The sequence below is a fragment of the Xiphophorus maculatus genome, chromosome 7 (genome assembly GCF_002775205.1).
Source record: "Xiphophorus maculatus strain JP 163 A chromosome 7, X_maculatus-5.0-male, whole genome shotgun sequence".
NCBI lineage: Eukaryota > Metazoa > Chordata > Actinopteri > Cyprinodontiformes > Poeciliidae > Xiphophorus > Xiphophorus maculatus.
Window position 1 is genome coordinate 3,185,928 of NC_036449.1, and position 14,178 is coordinate 3,200,105.

Below are 14,178 nucleotides of genomic sequence, written 5' to 3' on the forward strand. Positions count from 1 at the left end.
TTCCTCTGAGTTTCCAAGCTTCTGAGCTTCCGCCTCACAAAGACTCTCCTGACTCATAATGTCTCCAATCAGTTCCTTCAGACTAGCCAGCAGCAATTAGCAAACACCTGGTGGAACCAAGAATCAGCTGAGCTCATTCTAGTAGCTACTACTCAGTGAAATGCTGGTAAAAATGTTGTTAAAGGGTTAATACAAGAGCCATGTTGTGATGACTTCCTGTAGGTGGAGTTTCAGAAAGATCAGGAGTTTCTTAAAGAGACAGAGGCCCAATTTCAAGGCATCAAATTACAAAGTCAAATTTCTTTTAAGCCATATTTCACACATGCCACATCTTTTGTAACAGCTCAAGGTAACATAGTTAATTGATTGTGCTATAAAATGCCACCATATACCTGAAAAATACATAACACTGCCCCTTTAAATTTGTAAAATGTGTGAAAACCATGTCTCATTTTCCCCCCGCCCCCATCAGAATATGGTTTAGCATTGGCCAAGCGCATACAATTCTAATAAAATACATCCAAAAGATGCATATGTTCTTGCAAGGAACTGAAGAACAAACATGCATGGATAGTATAAGTGTCCACTCACCGATGTCTGTGGAGCCCAAGCTTTCGATCTCCTTGCGACCGATGTAGTACCAGACACAGGCCATCCAGTGGGCCAGCAAGGCAAACATGGACATGAGCAGAGTCAGAACCACGGCGCTGTACTGCGAGTAGCGCTCCAGCTTCTGCAGGAGCCGCAGCAGCCGCAGCAGCCGGACAGTCTTCAGCAGGTGGACCCTGAAGTTCTGCACACAGGGGCACAACGAGAGGTCAAAAGGTCAGTCTGAAAAACAAACAATTGTTCTAAAGCAGAAGAATGACAACTATTTCATTTATCTATCAGCTGGATCTCTAAATTTGTTGTTGATAGAGAATCCAACGTTTTTCAGCTTCTAATAAAACTGAACAATGAGTCAGTTAGCATTTAGCTGAACTAATTTAGCCCTCGGTTCATTACCTTTTAGAATTCTTTGCAGGTGAGCCAAACTAATTAGAGAGTAAATGTGATTGTGTACAACAGGAATATGAAAGAAAGGATGATCCAGTCATTTTACACAAATTAAATAATAGTCAAGAAATTGCCTTGATAATCTCTACAAAAAAAATAATATTTGTAGAGGTCCTGGTTACACAAGTGAACTCACCACAGTGACATTGAAAGCATAAAGCAGGTCAAAGGGCAGGGCAGCGACAAGGTCAACAAAGAGCCAGGTGGTGACGTAGTGGACACAGATGGAGCGGGCGTCGTAGACCACCTGACCCGACGTGCTCACAAAGGTCGTACGAAAGTTCAACACGATGTCTGAGGACAACAACAACATGCTGTTAAGAAAACAGATACATGCTAACAATGAAGCAGCATTCTGTTGACCTTTTATGTCCGAAATTTAAAATCTACGCCTGAATATTTTTGCTTATTTTAATTGTACGCAGTTCTTTAACTGTCCTGTGAGTAAATATATATTTGCCCATTTATCCATAACAACCGGAACTTTCAATATCTAGTGTTGGAAATATTAGTTTAATTATGCTAGTTTTAATGTTTAACTTTAGCGCATGTTGAAATATTAGACGGATCATGATTTTGTTGAGTAGGCCTCAGTTTAGGTTAGATTTAGATTCATAGTTTAATCAATATATAACTTAATCAGTAGAACATTTTTCTTAGATATAATGATCTGATTAAAATGAGTCTAATCAGTAGTTTTTATATTAGATCACATTCTTAAGAGTGTAGAAGTCGTATATTCATCTGGAAATTGTTTTAGTTCGTTATAACTAAGGAAGTTGAAAACTAATCAGAAAATATTGAGTGCAACAGATGTTTTGGTGTTGAAACTGCTCATGTCTGTTTTATCAGAGCTTGAGGATATTATATGAAACGTGTTCTAATTTTTATCATCAAAATCTGCTGTTTGATGCACTGGGTCAGAGGAGAAGTCAGGAGAGTTCTTTGCAGTTCACTACCAGTTTGAGGCAGTTTGAAGGGATGAAAAGCATGGATAGCTGATAAACTTTGGTCTCGCTTTCTTTTAGTGAAATGTTTCTGTATGAAATGAACACATGAAATGTTCGTACCCTGGGAAAGTGTCTCTGGTGTACAAACAGCAACACGTCCTTACGGGCTGTTTGAGACCACCTCTAAACTGTACGTTAGAACGCATCAGACTATAGAAACACGGCTTGATATAAAAGTAATTGAGTTACAACAGCTAGTCAGATCACTGGGGTGGAACTGTCTTAACTGCCACACAGTGTCTCTGAAGGCGTCTTCGTATTTTTCCATTTTTCTATTTTTCTAAGGTAATTAATTTCTTCTTTGTGGCTTTGGTTTCCGATGATTATGATAAGCTGTTGATATGATTTTATGCATTTTGATTGTTTGAATTAAATTCTGGATGATTGTGAAGTTTAACAGTAACTGTTGTCTTTGTTTTTTCACTTTTACACACGACATTAACGGACCTGGGGAGACGAGAAAACAACTAGCGACAGGTAGGAAATATGTCTGGTTTCTCAACACTAGGAAGTTTTATTCGCAATTTACCGTCAACTAAAAGATTGGAGTTTCATGTATTCTGTCATGCTTCTTTAAATAATATTAATAAAAAACATCAAATATTATTTTTATTTGCATAAGTGAAGATTTTATTCGTCTGCATGCCAGACAAAAATCAATAACATGGAGCTTCTGTGTGACAGTCTAAATATGTCACATTCAGCCTCACTTTCCTGTCATAACAAACATGTTACTGCATGGTAGCAAATATCGCATGATTACATAACTCATATGCTCATTGGTAAATGACTTCATGACCAATATATACTGTATGTGTGATGAATGATTGAAAAATAGTTCTTCAAGTTGGAGCTGTGAACAACAGCTCAGAATATTTATCTTTCTTTATTTTGATCATAGCTGAATGTATAGCTAGAAGTATTCATGTAAAAGACAAACTGGAACAACATTGCTGCCCAAACCTTTATGAGTATGGTGGTTATATTTCCATTCAGCAAAAACTCTTATATCTTTCTTCTTTTTGGTATGAATAGCTTTTATTCATCAGCATCTGGACAGGAATGTTGTAGTTTCTGCATTGAGTCTGTTGACTGATATCTCAGAAGATAGGCAGGCAGGCAAAACATCACTGTTGTGATTTTGTTAAGCATATCTAAGTTACATAATGATGCCTTCAGTGTAGACTCAGCTTTAGTGTAGAGATATGCACATGCTAATTGCAATTTATACCCACACTTTATGTTGTGGGTTTCCATTTGTTAAAGCAAAGGCAGAAAAAAAAAGTGTATGTTCTGTTTTTACACAAACTTTTATTTATTTGAAACTTTTCCATTATTTCTGTACGAACGCCAGCGTCAGCAAGCCCTCATTAGGATGAAAGCCAGAGGGTGTTGGAGCAGTTCTGGTGCAGTGTGTACTTATTCTCTTCAGCAACATAGCTGCCACGTTTGAGCTTTTAGTGATTTATATGAGCTCAGACTCAAGTTGAATATTCATCCTCAATGCGTTTTTAAAGTAAGAATTCTGTGCACTATTTTGAATTTATCGTAAGTTATGGGTTGAGTGAATGTGACCTCAGATATGAACAAACACCACCATAAATATTTCATTAAATGTTTTTATTTTATGTATTATTATTATTATTGATTTCACCACTCCTCAAGATAGAATTGTGATGAATTCAGAAAGTCATCACAACATGGCTCCTCCTGCAGTAACATCAGAACGTGTTACTCGCGTGATGCAAAAACAGTGTTTCCATTGCAGTTTTGCTAAATAGATCTATTCTGATACGGCTGAAAAACCCCCTCCTTCCAACACAAAAGCTTTTTATTGAAAAGCGTGGATTTTTTCAAAATTACCGCATTTCCATTAAGCAAATTTATTTACGTAATTTCAATTTGCCCAATTTTATAGCCCTCCCACTGTCTTAAGAGACGAGGGTCACTCAGAAACTCACAAGCTTTTTCGCACATCGCGCAGTCCAGCGGGGTCGTACTGACCCTGCGTGCGATTTTACAAGATTTGTTTTGTAAAATCGCAGCCCTGCTGTCAGACTGTGACATTTTCCTAAGACCATCAGAGTTAATGGAAACTCAGTCGATTTCCGCACTTCAGATGAAGTATGAGTCCACTGGAGCTATGTGAGAGAGAAACTTGTTAGTTTTTCCAGATATTTTCTTTGATCAAAATTAATATTAACTAAAAGAACAATATACCGAAGCAAGAGTTCAAGAACACATCAGCTTTAGATCATTTAGTAAAAACTTTTACGGACATGTTACCATACCGAGAGGTAACAATAACACACCTCTGATCAGGACTTTATACTCTTTTTTTGCTATTTTGCCACAGTTGGTTTCCATAAATCCAACGGTGAACATTCCAATAAAACTAATTGTGCGCTGAAGAGATCTCACGCTCGCAGTTACACCAACAGGAACAAAGAGGCATGTAGGTTTCTTGGAAAAAGAGTCGGCAGTGAGAAGTAATGGCCTGATGTAAATGGCTCATATCGTCTTACTGCATCATGCATCATTAAAAAGCTTTACAGGTTTTGGAGATGGAGGATTATTGGCTGACCTCCAACCGGCAGGAGGCTAACACAACGACCAACAACTTTCTGCCAACCGGTTTCATATCAGCTAGAATCTAACGGTTCATGTTGCTTCCTTTTACTGCTCACTACACCAACGCTGAAATAAAATTCCTGGAACTATGCAGGCAGAGGAAAGTATAAAAACTAAAGTGTAAACTCAAACTTTTCTAAACTTTCTTAACTGCATTTCCATTAAGCAAATTTATTTACTTAAATATAAGTAAAGGTGGAATACTTCTTATTCCACCTTACATCAGATCATTATTGCTTCCTTGTGTTCATTTCATTTGTTGTTAACTGTTGAAATTTTCAGTACAGTTGCATTGACTGTTCTATACTTTTTGACAATATTGCTTTATATTATTGATCATGTTGGAATGTGAATGATTTTTTCTGAACTATCTGTAGAAACGCTGGCAACAGATCTCTTTTTCTCAGAAAGTCCTAATCCCTCTTTACCTGAGAAGATCCTGAAACATCGTCCTGCTGCTGGACTCTGCTCTAATGTCTCCTCCTTGACTTTTTGCTCTTTCTATTGCAGAAATAAAGATTCCCTTTAAATCCGAGGAAAGCAACAGTGAGCAAAACTTCTGCACAGAAATGAAAGAGGATTAGGTTTATTCCTGGCATTAACTAACTAGCAAAGGGTATAAAAACCTAACATTAGTATTCTTCTTATTGGCCTTAATATGATATACTGGCATAGATCAACTAATCATCATTTAGCTTTAGCATTACTCGACACACACAGTTTGCTGGGAAGAAAACTCAGTAAAGTCTTGTGACGTTTGGCTCTGGCTAATTGCTGAACACGACCCAGACCTGCAGCCCGGCTCAGCAGCTGCTCACCCCTGTGATCAGACCCACGGCTGCAAAGGTTTATCTATTCGCTCGTTGAAAATCACGTTACCACATCTTCACTGGAACATTGACCAATATATTTAATGTGCAGTTGATCATTTTGATGATGGCACTTGACAAAATGTAACGTCTGTTTCTGGTTTTCTGTATTGGTGGCTTTATGGTGTTTTCATGACTTTGTATTTTTGTGTTTTTATCATGTCAAAGGCTTTAAACTGCTGTGTTGCTGAAAGTGACAAATCAAACTAAATCTGTAGGAGATAAACAACATGAGCGAGTTATTCATTTCATTTGTTATTGACCTCTTAAAAATGATCTAGTTATAACTATATATATATACTGTATATTTAAATATATATATATTTTTTATTGAGTTGATTCTCACCTAAAATGAAAAGGATCTCCACCAGGATGTCGCTGACACTGGGTGGACTTCTCGAGGCGCCGCCTTCGTCCCGCCCTCCACTGAAGCAGACGTTGTAGGGAACGGTGACGGCCACGTAGAAGGTCGCCAGCAGAATCAGCCAGTCCCAGCCGGCCTTGAAGGTGCCATAGTGGAGCAGGATGAAGCGGGATTTCTGGATGGCTGCTACTTTGTACTCTGGGATCGGAGGTTTCTGCCCAAACATGTTCTGTATCGGATCAAAGGAACACGGTTGTTAACGGCAACATCACGTCAGGGCCTCGAGTCGCCTCTTTTACTTCCTGCTCACAAGTTTTATTTCCAAAAGTTGATCAGCAATGGAAAGTGAATTTCTTTCTGTTATACGGCTGCCAAAAACACACCCAGTCATTTCCGTTGGATTTAATCATGAGTTTGTATAAAGCACAGAACAAATTAGGTCAAATACTTTGGGAAAAGGCCTCTGCTGGTGTCTTCAAACAACTTCCAACTTTCAGCATTTCCATACAAATAGAAACTAAAACCCCATCTGATTTTTATGTGTTCTGAAAAAACCCCAAACCAAACAAAAACAGGATAAAAATAGTATGCAGCTCTCTTATATTTACAAAAAAGCTTGTAAAAATCTAAGCACATCTCAAAAACTCTAGAATTGTGGGAATTATACAAAACACAATCTTTTTCTAAAATTAAGACTGCATGATTTGTCCTCATTTAGTATAGAGATAAAGTGTTCAGCCTAATATTTTAGAATGAGATTTTCTAAACCCTTTCAGATCTGGGCCGCATGTTATTGTTATCCTATATTTTTTTGCCTTTGAGACTACATTTGCTGGTTATAGCAGTTTGAATTACACCGACTGAGAGGCGGCAGAAGATACCGGGATCAAAGTATACCCAGGGTTTAAAAAGTTTGAAGTTGCTAAATGTTCTGTCTTGCTGTCCTTGTGGTTTAAACTCCGTCAAGTGAAGGCAGAGAAAGTGCTGGAGTCTTGATGGAGCGCTGCCTCACCTTCACCTGTTGATTTTGGTGATGAGGAAACACTTTGTAAAAAAAGGTTACCTTAGCCTTGGATGTTGCCTACGAAAGTCGTCAGAAGACAGGAAGTCTTCTGCTGCTGTTTTCTGTTAAACTGTGTTCACCATTTCTTTCATTTTATCTGCATTCGTAACTTGTAGAAGGAATCTTGTGATTATGATCAATGTGTCAATATGTACATTGTTTTTGCATCAAATATAAACAATTCAACAAATTTTCTCCCAGTAAATATCAGATTTGCTCAAATTAACAATAGCAGCATTTCCATTGTAATTTGACATTTGGTAAAAAAAAAAAAAAAAAACATTTAATGGATATATACCAATTTCAGAAAAAAAAGTCTTGTTTTTTGATAAAAAGTTTTGGTGCTTTTTAAAAAGCCATATAAAACTTTATTTACTACGCAAAACTGCAATGGAAGCACTGTTTTTTGCATCACGAGTCACCTGATCAACAACCGGATGTTGCTACTGGAGCAAACCATGAAGAAGAAGACAACAGGAAGTGGTTGGAGGATGATAGCATCTCATCAGTGCGCATGGCTACATCATAAATATCCTGCATCACTGCCACCATGCTTCAGATCCACTGCCACCAGCCAATAAAACCTCACTTAAGAAGTTTTGTATTTATTTTTATTGCTCCCTCAAATCCCTCCATGACCCTCTATCAGACAAAGTGGGGGATCCACTGTGCAACACTAATTCACATTAGTTCACAAAAATAATTCACATTCTGATTTTTAATATTACAAAGAGAACTTCAATAAAAAGCACTTTTCAAGTTTTCCCATTACATTTCAAAGAAAAATTCATTCTAAATAGAGAAATATTTATAATCAACAGCAAATCTTTCCAGAGAGGTGCAATGTTCCCAAACGTAAATGTCCCAGCAGATTCACAGCAGGGTCTGACTGTCCAATGGTCCAGATAAACTGCAGAAAGCCTCTAGATCTCCATCTAAGACTCCACAGTTATTGATAGGACAATTACACAGAGCATCGCCAAATATGGTTTTAGCGCTGTCATGCTAACAGAAAGCATTTTCTCTCCCAAACAAAGAGAAACATAGCAGCAACACAGAGTTTGTTTTGAAAAATTGAATCAGAGCAAACCACAGAACCTCTTCTGTGTTTCGTTCAGAACAAAGTGGAGATTTCCGGCCAAGTTTTTTTTTTTTATCAAAACACCTCAGGAAGGATTAATGACTTGCAGTCACAGTTAACCACAAACTCCACTGAATACCGAGGAAGATGAGAACCAGGGTGGACATTTCAGCAGCAGCAAACTGCACAGAGTTCTGCCAGTGTCTTTATCACCCGAGTCAGCAAAATGTGAAGTTCTTTCCACCTGGACTCAGCCAGATGTGAAAAAACTCCTCATGTCCTGCAGACCATCTGTTGGGGTTAGAGCTGCTGGCTGCACTGGAGCACACCGACAACTCATGCAAGAAGAAAACAAAAAAACTCACACAAAAAAAAAAACGAGTTTCTGCTCTGAAACTAGAGTTCATCTTGCCTTCTTGTGTTTGGATATTTTATCTTCTGCTGCCTCTCAGTCTGAACGAAGAGTTGTTGAAGGTTTAAGAGATTTTAATTTGGCTGAGAGACGAATGAATCCCGAAGAAAAGCATTTTAATATCTCTGACTAAATGATGTCCTCCAGCGTCTAATACCACGCGTAAAGAAACGAGGACATAATCTAATTACTGGACGTCTTCAGTTCTTCAGGTGTCACAGCATTTATTTGATTCTTATTGTTTAATTAGGAAATATTTATTCCCTTATACCTGTTAGTGATTAGACAGATGGAGTAGACTGGCAAAGACTTTGCCATGAAAAAAGCTCTTATTTCCCAGAGAGCATTGTTGAATATAAGTGTAAAAAGAGCTTTATGTTAAGCAGGAAAATCTCAGACATTTTCTTCATTCTCAGTGAAGAATAGAAATGCAAATGAAAACTGAGTGAAAAAGCTTTTCTTTTGCCTGTTTGATGAGAACAGAGCCAGATTTAGAATTCGGCAGAAACAAAACAACAGCGCATGAGGAGGACATTTCAGATCTGGGACAATGGAAACTTTTACACAGGACACGCTAATAACTATGGTATTAACAATTCCTCCATGTTTTCCTCCAAATAAAAAATGTATTTCTAGATTCTGACTCCCTTCCTTCTCTACGACAGAGAGCCTTGCCTAATGAGATGAACATAATGGAAAACCAATCTTTTCGTTTTACTTAGAAAAACAAGATTACAGATTACTGGTTGAGTTAGTCATATTTTATTAGCAAACATTAGTTCTATATTTTGAAAGATAAAATTGATCAACTCTGAAGGATAGTAGACATATATTAGCAAGATAAATACAGATTGTCCTTGAATTTCTTAAGTGTCTCCCAGAGTTTAAAGAGAATCTTGTTTTAAGGAAGGATAATGGATAATATGAACAGAGTTCTTCCTGGTTGGAAACTGTTTGAACTGCATTTATTTGGTAACTTCCTGACTTTGTCTTGGTTCTAGTTGTGTACCTGACCTGTTTCCTGTTCTGTCAGGTTCCAAATTCAATTCAAACATATTTAGAGAATGTGAAGCTCAAGGCTGCTAGCCACATGCAGCTCGAAACAATACTGATCATTTCATAATTCTAGTATTAATGATGGCCCACCAGTAGGTTATATGGCAACCACACCAACCACACCATCTACACAACCCATAATGCAACAGCGACTCGTGCTGAAGACGAGGCTGCAGGAGTCAGCTGGAACCAGGAAGCCTATGGCACTTTCCACATTGCCAAATAATTATTAATATTTATGTAAGTCTGAACAATGGGGCAAGTGGAGCCGCTCTCTTTCTATTTATCTCCATAACAACCAATAGATGGAAACAATTTAGGCTATTTGGTAACAAGTATTCCTACTGGGTGTCATAGAAACCAAAGGATGAGAATGTAGACTATCATATCATGATGTTTTCCCCCCCATGGATGTTGTAAGTTTATTAAATTATTATTATATTTTATTATTATATATACTATATACGTATATATTATTATTATTCCATGCTTGAACGTTTTAAGCAAAAATAACAACAATAGCTGCATTTACATCGAGCATATACTGTAATTGGGCAATTTGACATTTCGAAATTAAATTTGCTTAATGGAAACATGAGGTGGGTTTTATTTTTTTTGGACGAATTAAAATTTTTCCATTTTGTAAAACTACGATGGGAATGCTTTTTTCAAATCACACAAGTCGCATGATCAACAACCACATGTTACTACTGTCAGAAAAGATGAAGATGAAGACAGGAAGTGGTTGGAGGCTGATGGGGCTGCATATTTTCAAATGATTTATTGAGTGAACAAACTTATTCACACTTGATTTGAATTGTTTCTTATTTAATGGAAACATCGTGATTGCAAAATTGTGGGTTTTTTGACAACGTTTTGCTCACACTTGTAATGGAAACGCAGTTACTGATGTCTCAGCCTAGAGAGATTGTTTAAAAAGATGCCTCTCTCTGTGAGCTGGAAAACTCTTACAGAACAATGAGTGAGTTCTGCTGGTGGAGGCATTAATTGATAGTTTCTGTATGAAGGAATGTTTTCTTCATGTGGGATTTTTATCCACTATGCTCAAAGGATGTTTGGATTTTTCTAATTTTCAAAACATAGAAAAGGGCCAAAACTCTGATATATTTTTAAATTTAGAAACATGATGCTGTAGGGTAAGCTACATGTATGTCAAGCCACCCCCTTGTTTCTAAGAAATAGTGAAAAAATCACTGATGATGTGACCAAATAGTTAGGAGGAAGGCATCATTTAATGAAATTAGTGAAAGTAGACCCTCCTGGGTAATTTGTCTGACTTTAATTTCTTAAAAACGATTTTTTTCCTTTCTATTCAAAGGGAATTTAGTCTATCATGAGCTTCATAAGAACAGTGTTTAGATCATAATGGATATATTTAAATTTGTTTCATATATCAATTGTGCTATGTATGAGCTACGACATGAGGTCATAAGTAGAAGATAAAAGTGTAGACTTTTAGGTGTGGGAACAAATAAAGTTGAAACAGTAGTTTTGAGGTTAGTTGAGCCAGTAGATGAAGGCAGCGTTAGTTAGCGACCAAACTAAACAAAGGCTACCTTCATCTAATGATCCCAAATATAAACAATGCCTCATCTTACCCAAGTCTCCGCAACTTCTAGAAAATATTTTGGATTGAGGTCAAAAAGTTTTCTAACTGCAGGAGAGCACGTTCGCCTTTTTGACTGGTTTCCACCCAGCTTTAGATTCTTTTCCTCTCAACAAAGCAGCAGAGATTCATCCACGCCGACGCTGGGAAACTCACATTGTTGATCTTGAGCTTGCTCTTGTCTTGTTTCTGCAGGTGTCCTGACAGCTGATAGAGCACGGCTCTGCTGCGGCGCCGGTTGGCGTTGAAGCCTGGAGGGCGAGTTACCTGATGCACCTGCAGACCCGTCTCCTCATCTGGGGATGAGATGGAGACATGCTGCTTTTCAATCCAAAGAGAGAATTTCAATCAGTATTTGTCTGATCCTGTGCATGTTGATTTTTTTTTAAACAGACCGTTTCTGACCTAGGATTGACGTATTGACAGCGATATTTTAGTGACTGACAGATAATGCGGTTTGACTCGGTGACTGTCAACCGTAACAATGATGCAGTGTCGGTGAAACCACCTGGTCTGTTGTTCGCGTACTTCTTTTGTGGTAATAGCTTACCTCTTATTGACCTGTGTTCTGCCTCTTTATTGACTGGAGCTGTTGTCAGTGTACAATTCAAACAGGCTCCATATCTGTATCCACAGAATAGAATCAATACTAATGACAAACAGCCCACAAAACCTCATTCATGTCATCTTTTCTTTCATATGAACAAAGGTCTCCATGCAGGAAAAAGAAACAAAAGCACACAAATGGATTAAACAGGGGGCTTAGTCTCATAATGGGTAGATTAAGTCATCACCCTGTCATAAGATATCTTCTTGTTTATTTCATTTCCTATTTGAGATGTTCCCCTGCCCATAATATGCTGTCTTTCTTGGAAAGTACCCACCCATGTAACCAAATCAATTCATTCTCTACAAGCAAATGAAATTTGTTCACAACATCCAGGAGAGATCCTAAGCATTTTAGACGGTGCAGAAAGAAAGAAAGCAGGGGTGGCTGTAGCTGTATGGTACAGTGGACGGTATTTTACAGACAGTCCAATTTATATACACAGTCTTTAAATCAAGGCCTATCACGAAGTTTTTTTAAAATTTTTTATTTAAATTTAAAATAATATATACAATCAACTTGGAATGATACCACGACGTATACATGTTGTATTCACAACACATACATGAAAACCAACGGAACTGAACAAAGACGTGAAAAACCTCAACACAAACAAACAACCTAAAATATATCCAGATTTTAGCGGCGCAACTTGAATATATAACATAAAAACAATTAGTAAAAAATAATTCAGGACAATTCAATAAAGTGTAAATATTTTCAATAAATACGTCAGATTTAAAGCCTTTTTTGACTTGACCTAATATAGGGACTTATAAAACAATAAATAAATAAATAAATAAAACTGAATAAAATTAGGAATTATGTTAAAGTTTAACCACCCGAAAATAAAAACTCCCTTTGGTTTGTACTGCAAACCAAAGGGAGTTTTTATTTTTTATTTAGCTTAACCAATTTTGATGATTTTTTCTTTAAAATCGCAGAATTTTTGCATTTTCCTATTCAAATGCTCGGAAGCGCAGCAGGTGAGGCAGCAGCTACCTGGGCCTCACCTGGGATAGATCAACCTCTCGCTAACTGCACTGGCTGCCAGTGGATGGCAGAATGTTCCTCCTGTGGTAGAATCATTCCGTTAACTCAATGAAACTTGGAAATTGAGGTATTATTAAATTTCGTGCTGTGCTCCACAGCAAAGGGAAAAGCCTTGAAGTGGATCTCAAAGCCACGTCTTTCTCGCTCTCTGCATTGGCTAGGCTACATACAGACTCGTTGCTATAGCAACTGACAACGACGCCTCTAAAAACACACTGAAATATTTCCCACACAAACAGCGGAACATTCACAATGCCATCTGTCTTCCCGTTCATGCTTAGAACTAACGCTACAGCGTTACAGTTCCTATTACTCTGCGTGGAATACTTCACGCCACGCATGGAGGGGTTGGGGAGGGAGGAAGAAGTTTCACTGCTATGTTAACACGAGACTGCTGCCATGAAACTGCCGGTATTTTCTGATGTGGATTGGGACAAAGTTCCACGTTTAGACAAGCACCGTCCACTTACCTGAGTCAGCTGTAGTTGTCCTGCCAGGCCACTAGACGGCGCTGTGATTTTTGGATGTCATTGAACGCAAATGGCTTTTGACCAATCGCTTCCACCTCATTGTAAACAGTTTCTTCTCTCCGTCTGACAGGAACGCAGGGCTGTAACAACCATTCTTATCAGGAATAAATAGGTTAAGTAGCTCCGTGCTGTCCGCCATTGTCTTTGTTGTTATCTGCTCATACTTGCTTAGCATAAACCCATCTAAGCGTTTCATATTTATGAACCATTTTGGGTTGTATAAAAGCCCAATAAAATATTTTGAAGTTAGCAGGTGTAGCGCCACAAACTTTAACGTGAACTTGACTTAATACTTTTTGCGAGACTTTTAACAGATATGTAACCAACACAAGACGAACATATTCAGGGAAAGACCTGCACCTGTTTGAACAGATGTGAACCAGATGTTTTAAATGTCCACATGTTGAGATGAGGAGAATGTTCTTGGCGAATATTTTGAAGAAAGAAAACAAATCTGTCTGTGGCGAAGGAGATGAATTTTAGACACATATATTGAGTGGAAGGTGCAGAGCAAAGGCAAACAGAAGAATCTGACAAGCACTGTAAAAAAAATATTTGTTTTGGAAGATGAATTGGAATTTTCTCAAAGTCAGTAATTAAAGGGGGAAACAATTTCAGTTCTGATGACAAAAGCAATGTTACAATAGATTTCCCACTTGTTCCCTTTTCATTATTTTTTTAAATTAACAATCCAATATATTTTGCCAGCTTCCATTAACAAACCCTGTCAAATTCCAAACAGAACAATATTTCATGTTCCTTTTGTTATTCTCCTTTGGGTTTTGTCCTTGGAGCAGCTGTAATTTTATACATGCAGCT

General features: G+C 37.7%; 1 protein-coding gene across 1 annotated transcript in view; it reads right to left on the reverse strand.

The window, feature by feature from the left end:
• LOC102230020 (potassium voltage-gated channel subfamily H member 8-like) overlaps positions 1-14,178 on the reverse strand; it is a 176,542-nt gene that overhangs the window by 35,238 nt on the left and 127,126 nt on the right. Inside the window, exons 4-7 of the mRNA XM_023337467.1 lie at positions 11,326-11,465; positions 5,913-6,159; positions 1,193-1,350; positions 592-793 (exon numbers count right to left, since the gene is read on the reverse strand). Of these exons, the coding sequence (XP_023193235.1) occupies positions 592-793; positions 1,193-1,350; positions 5,913-6,159; positions 11,326-11,465 (747 nt within the window). The remainder of the gene's footprint in view (positions 1-591; positions 794-1,192; positions 1,351-5,912; positions 6,160-11,325; positions 11,466-14,178) is intronic.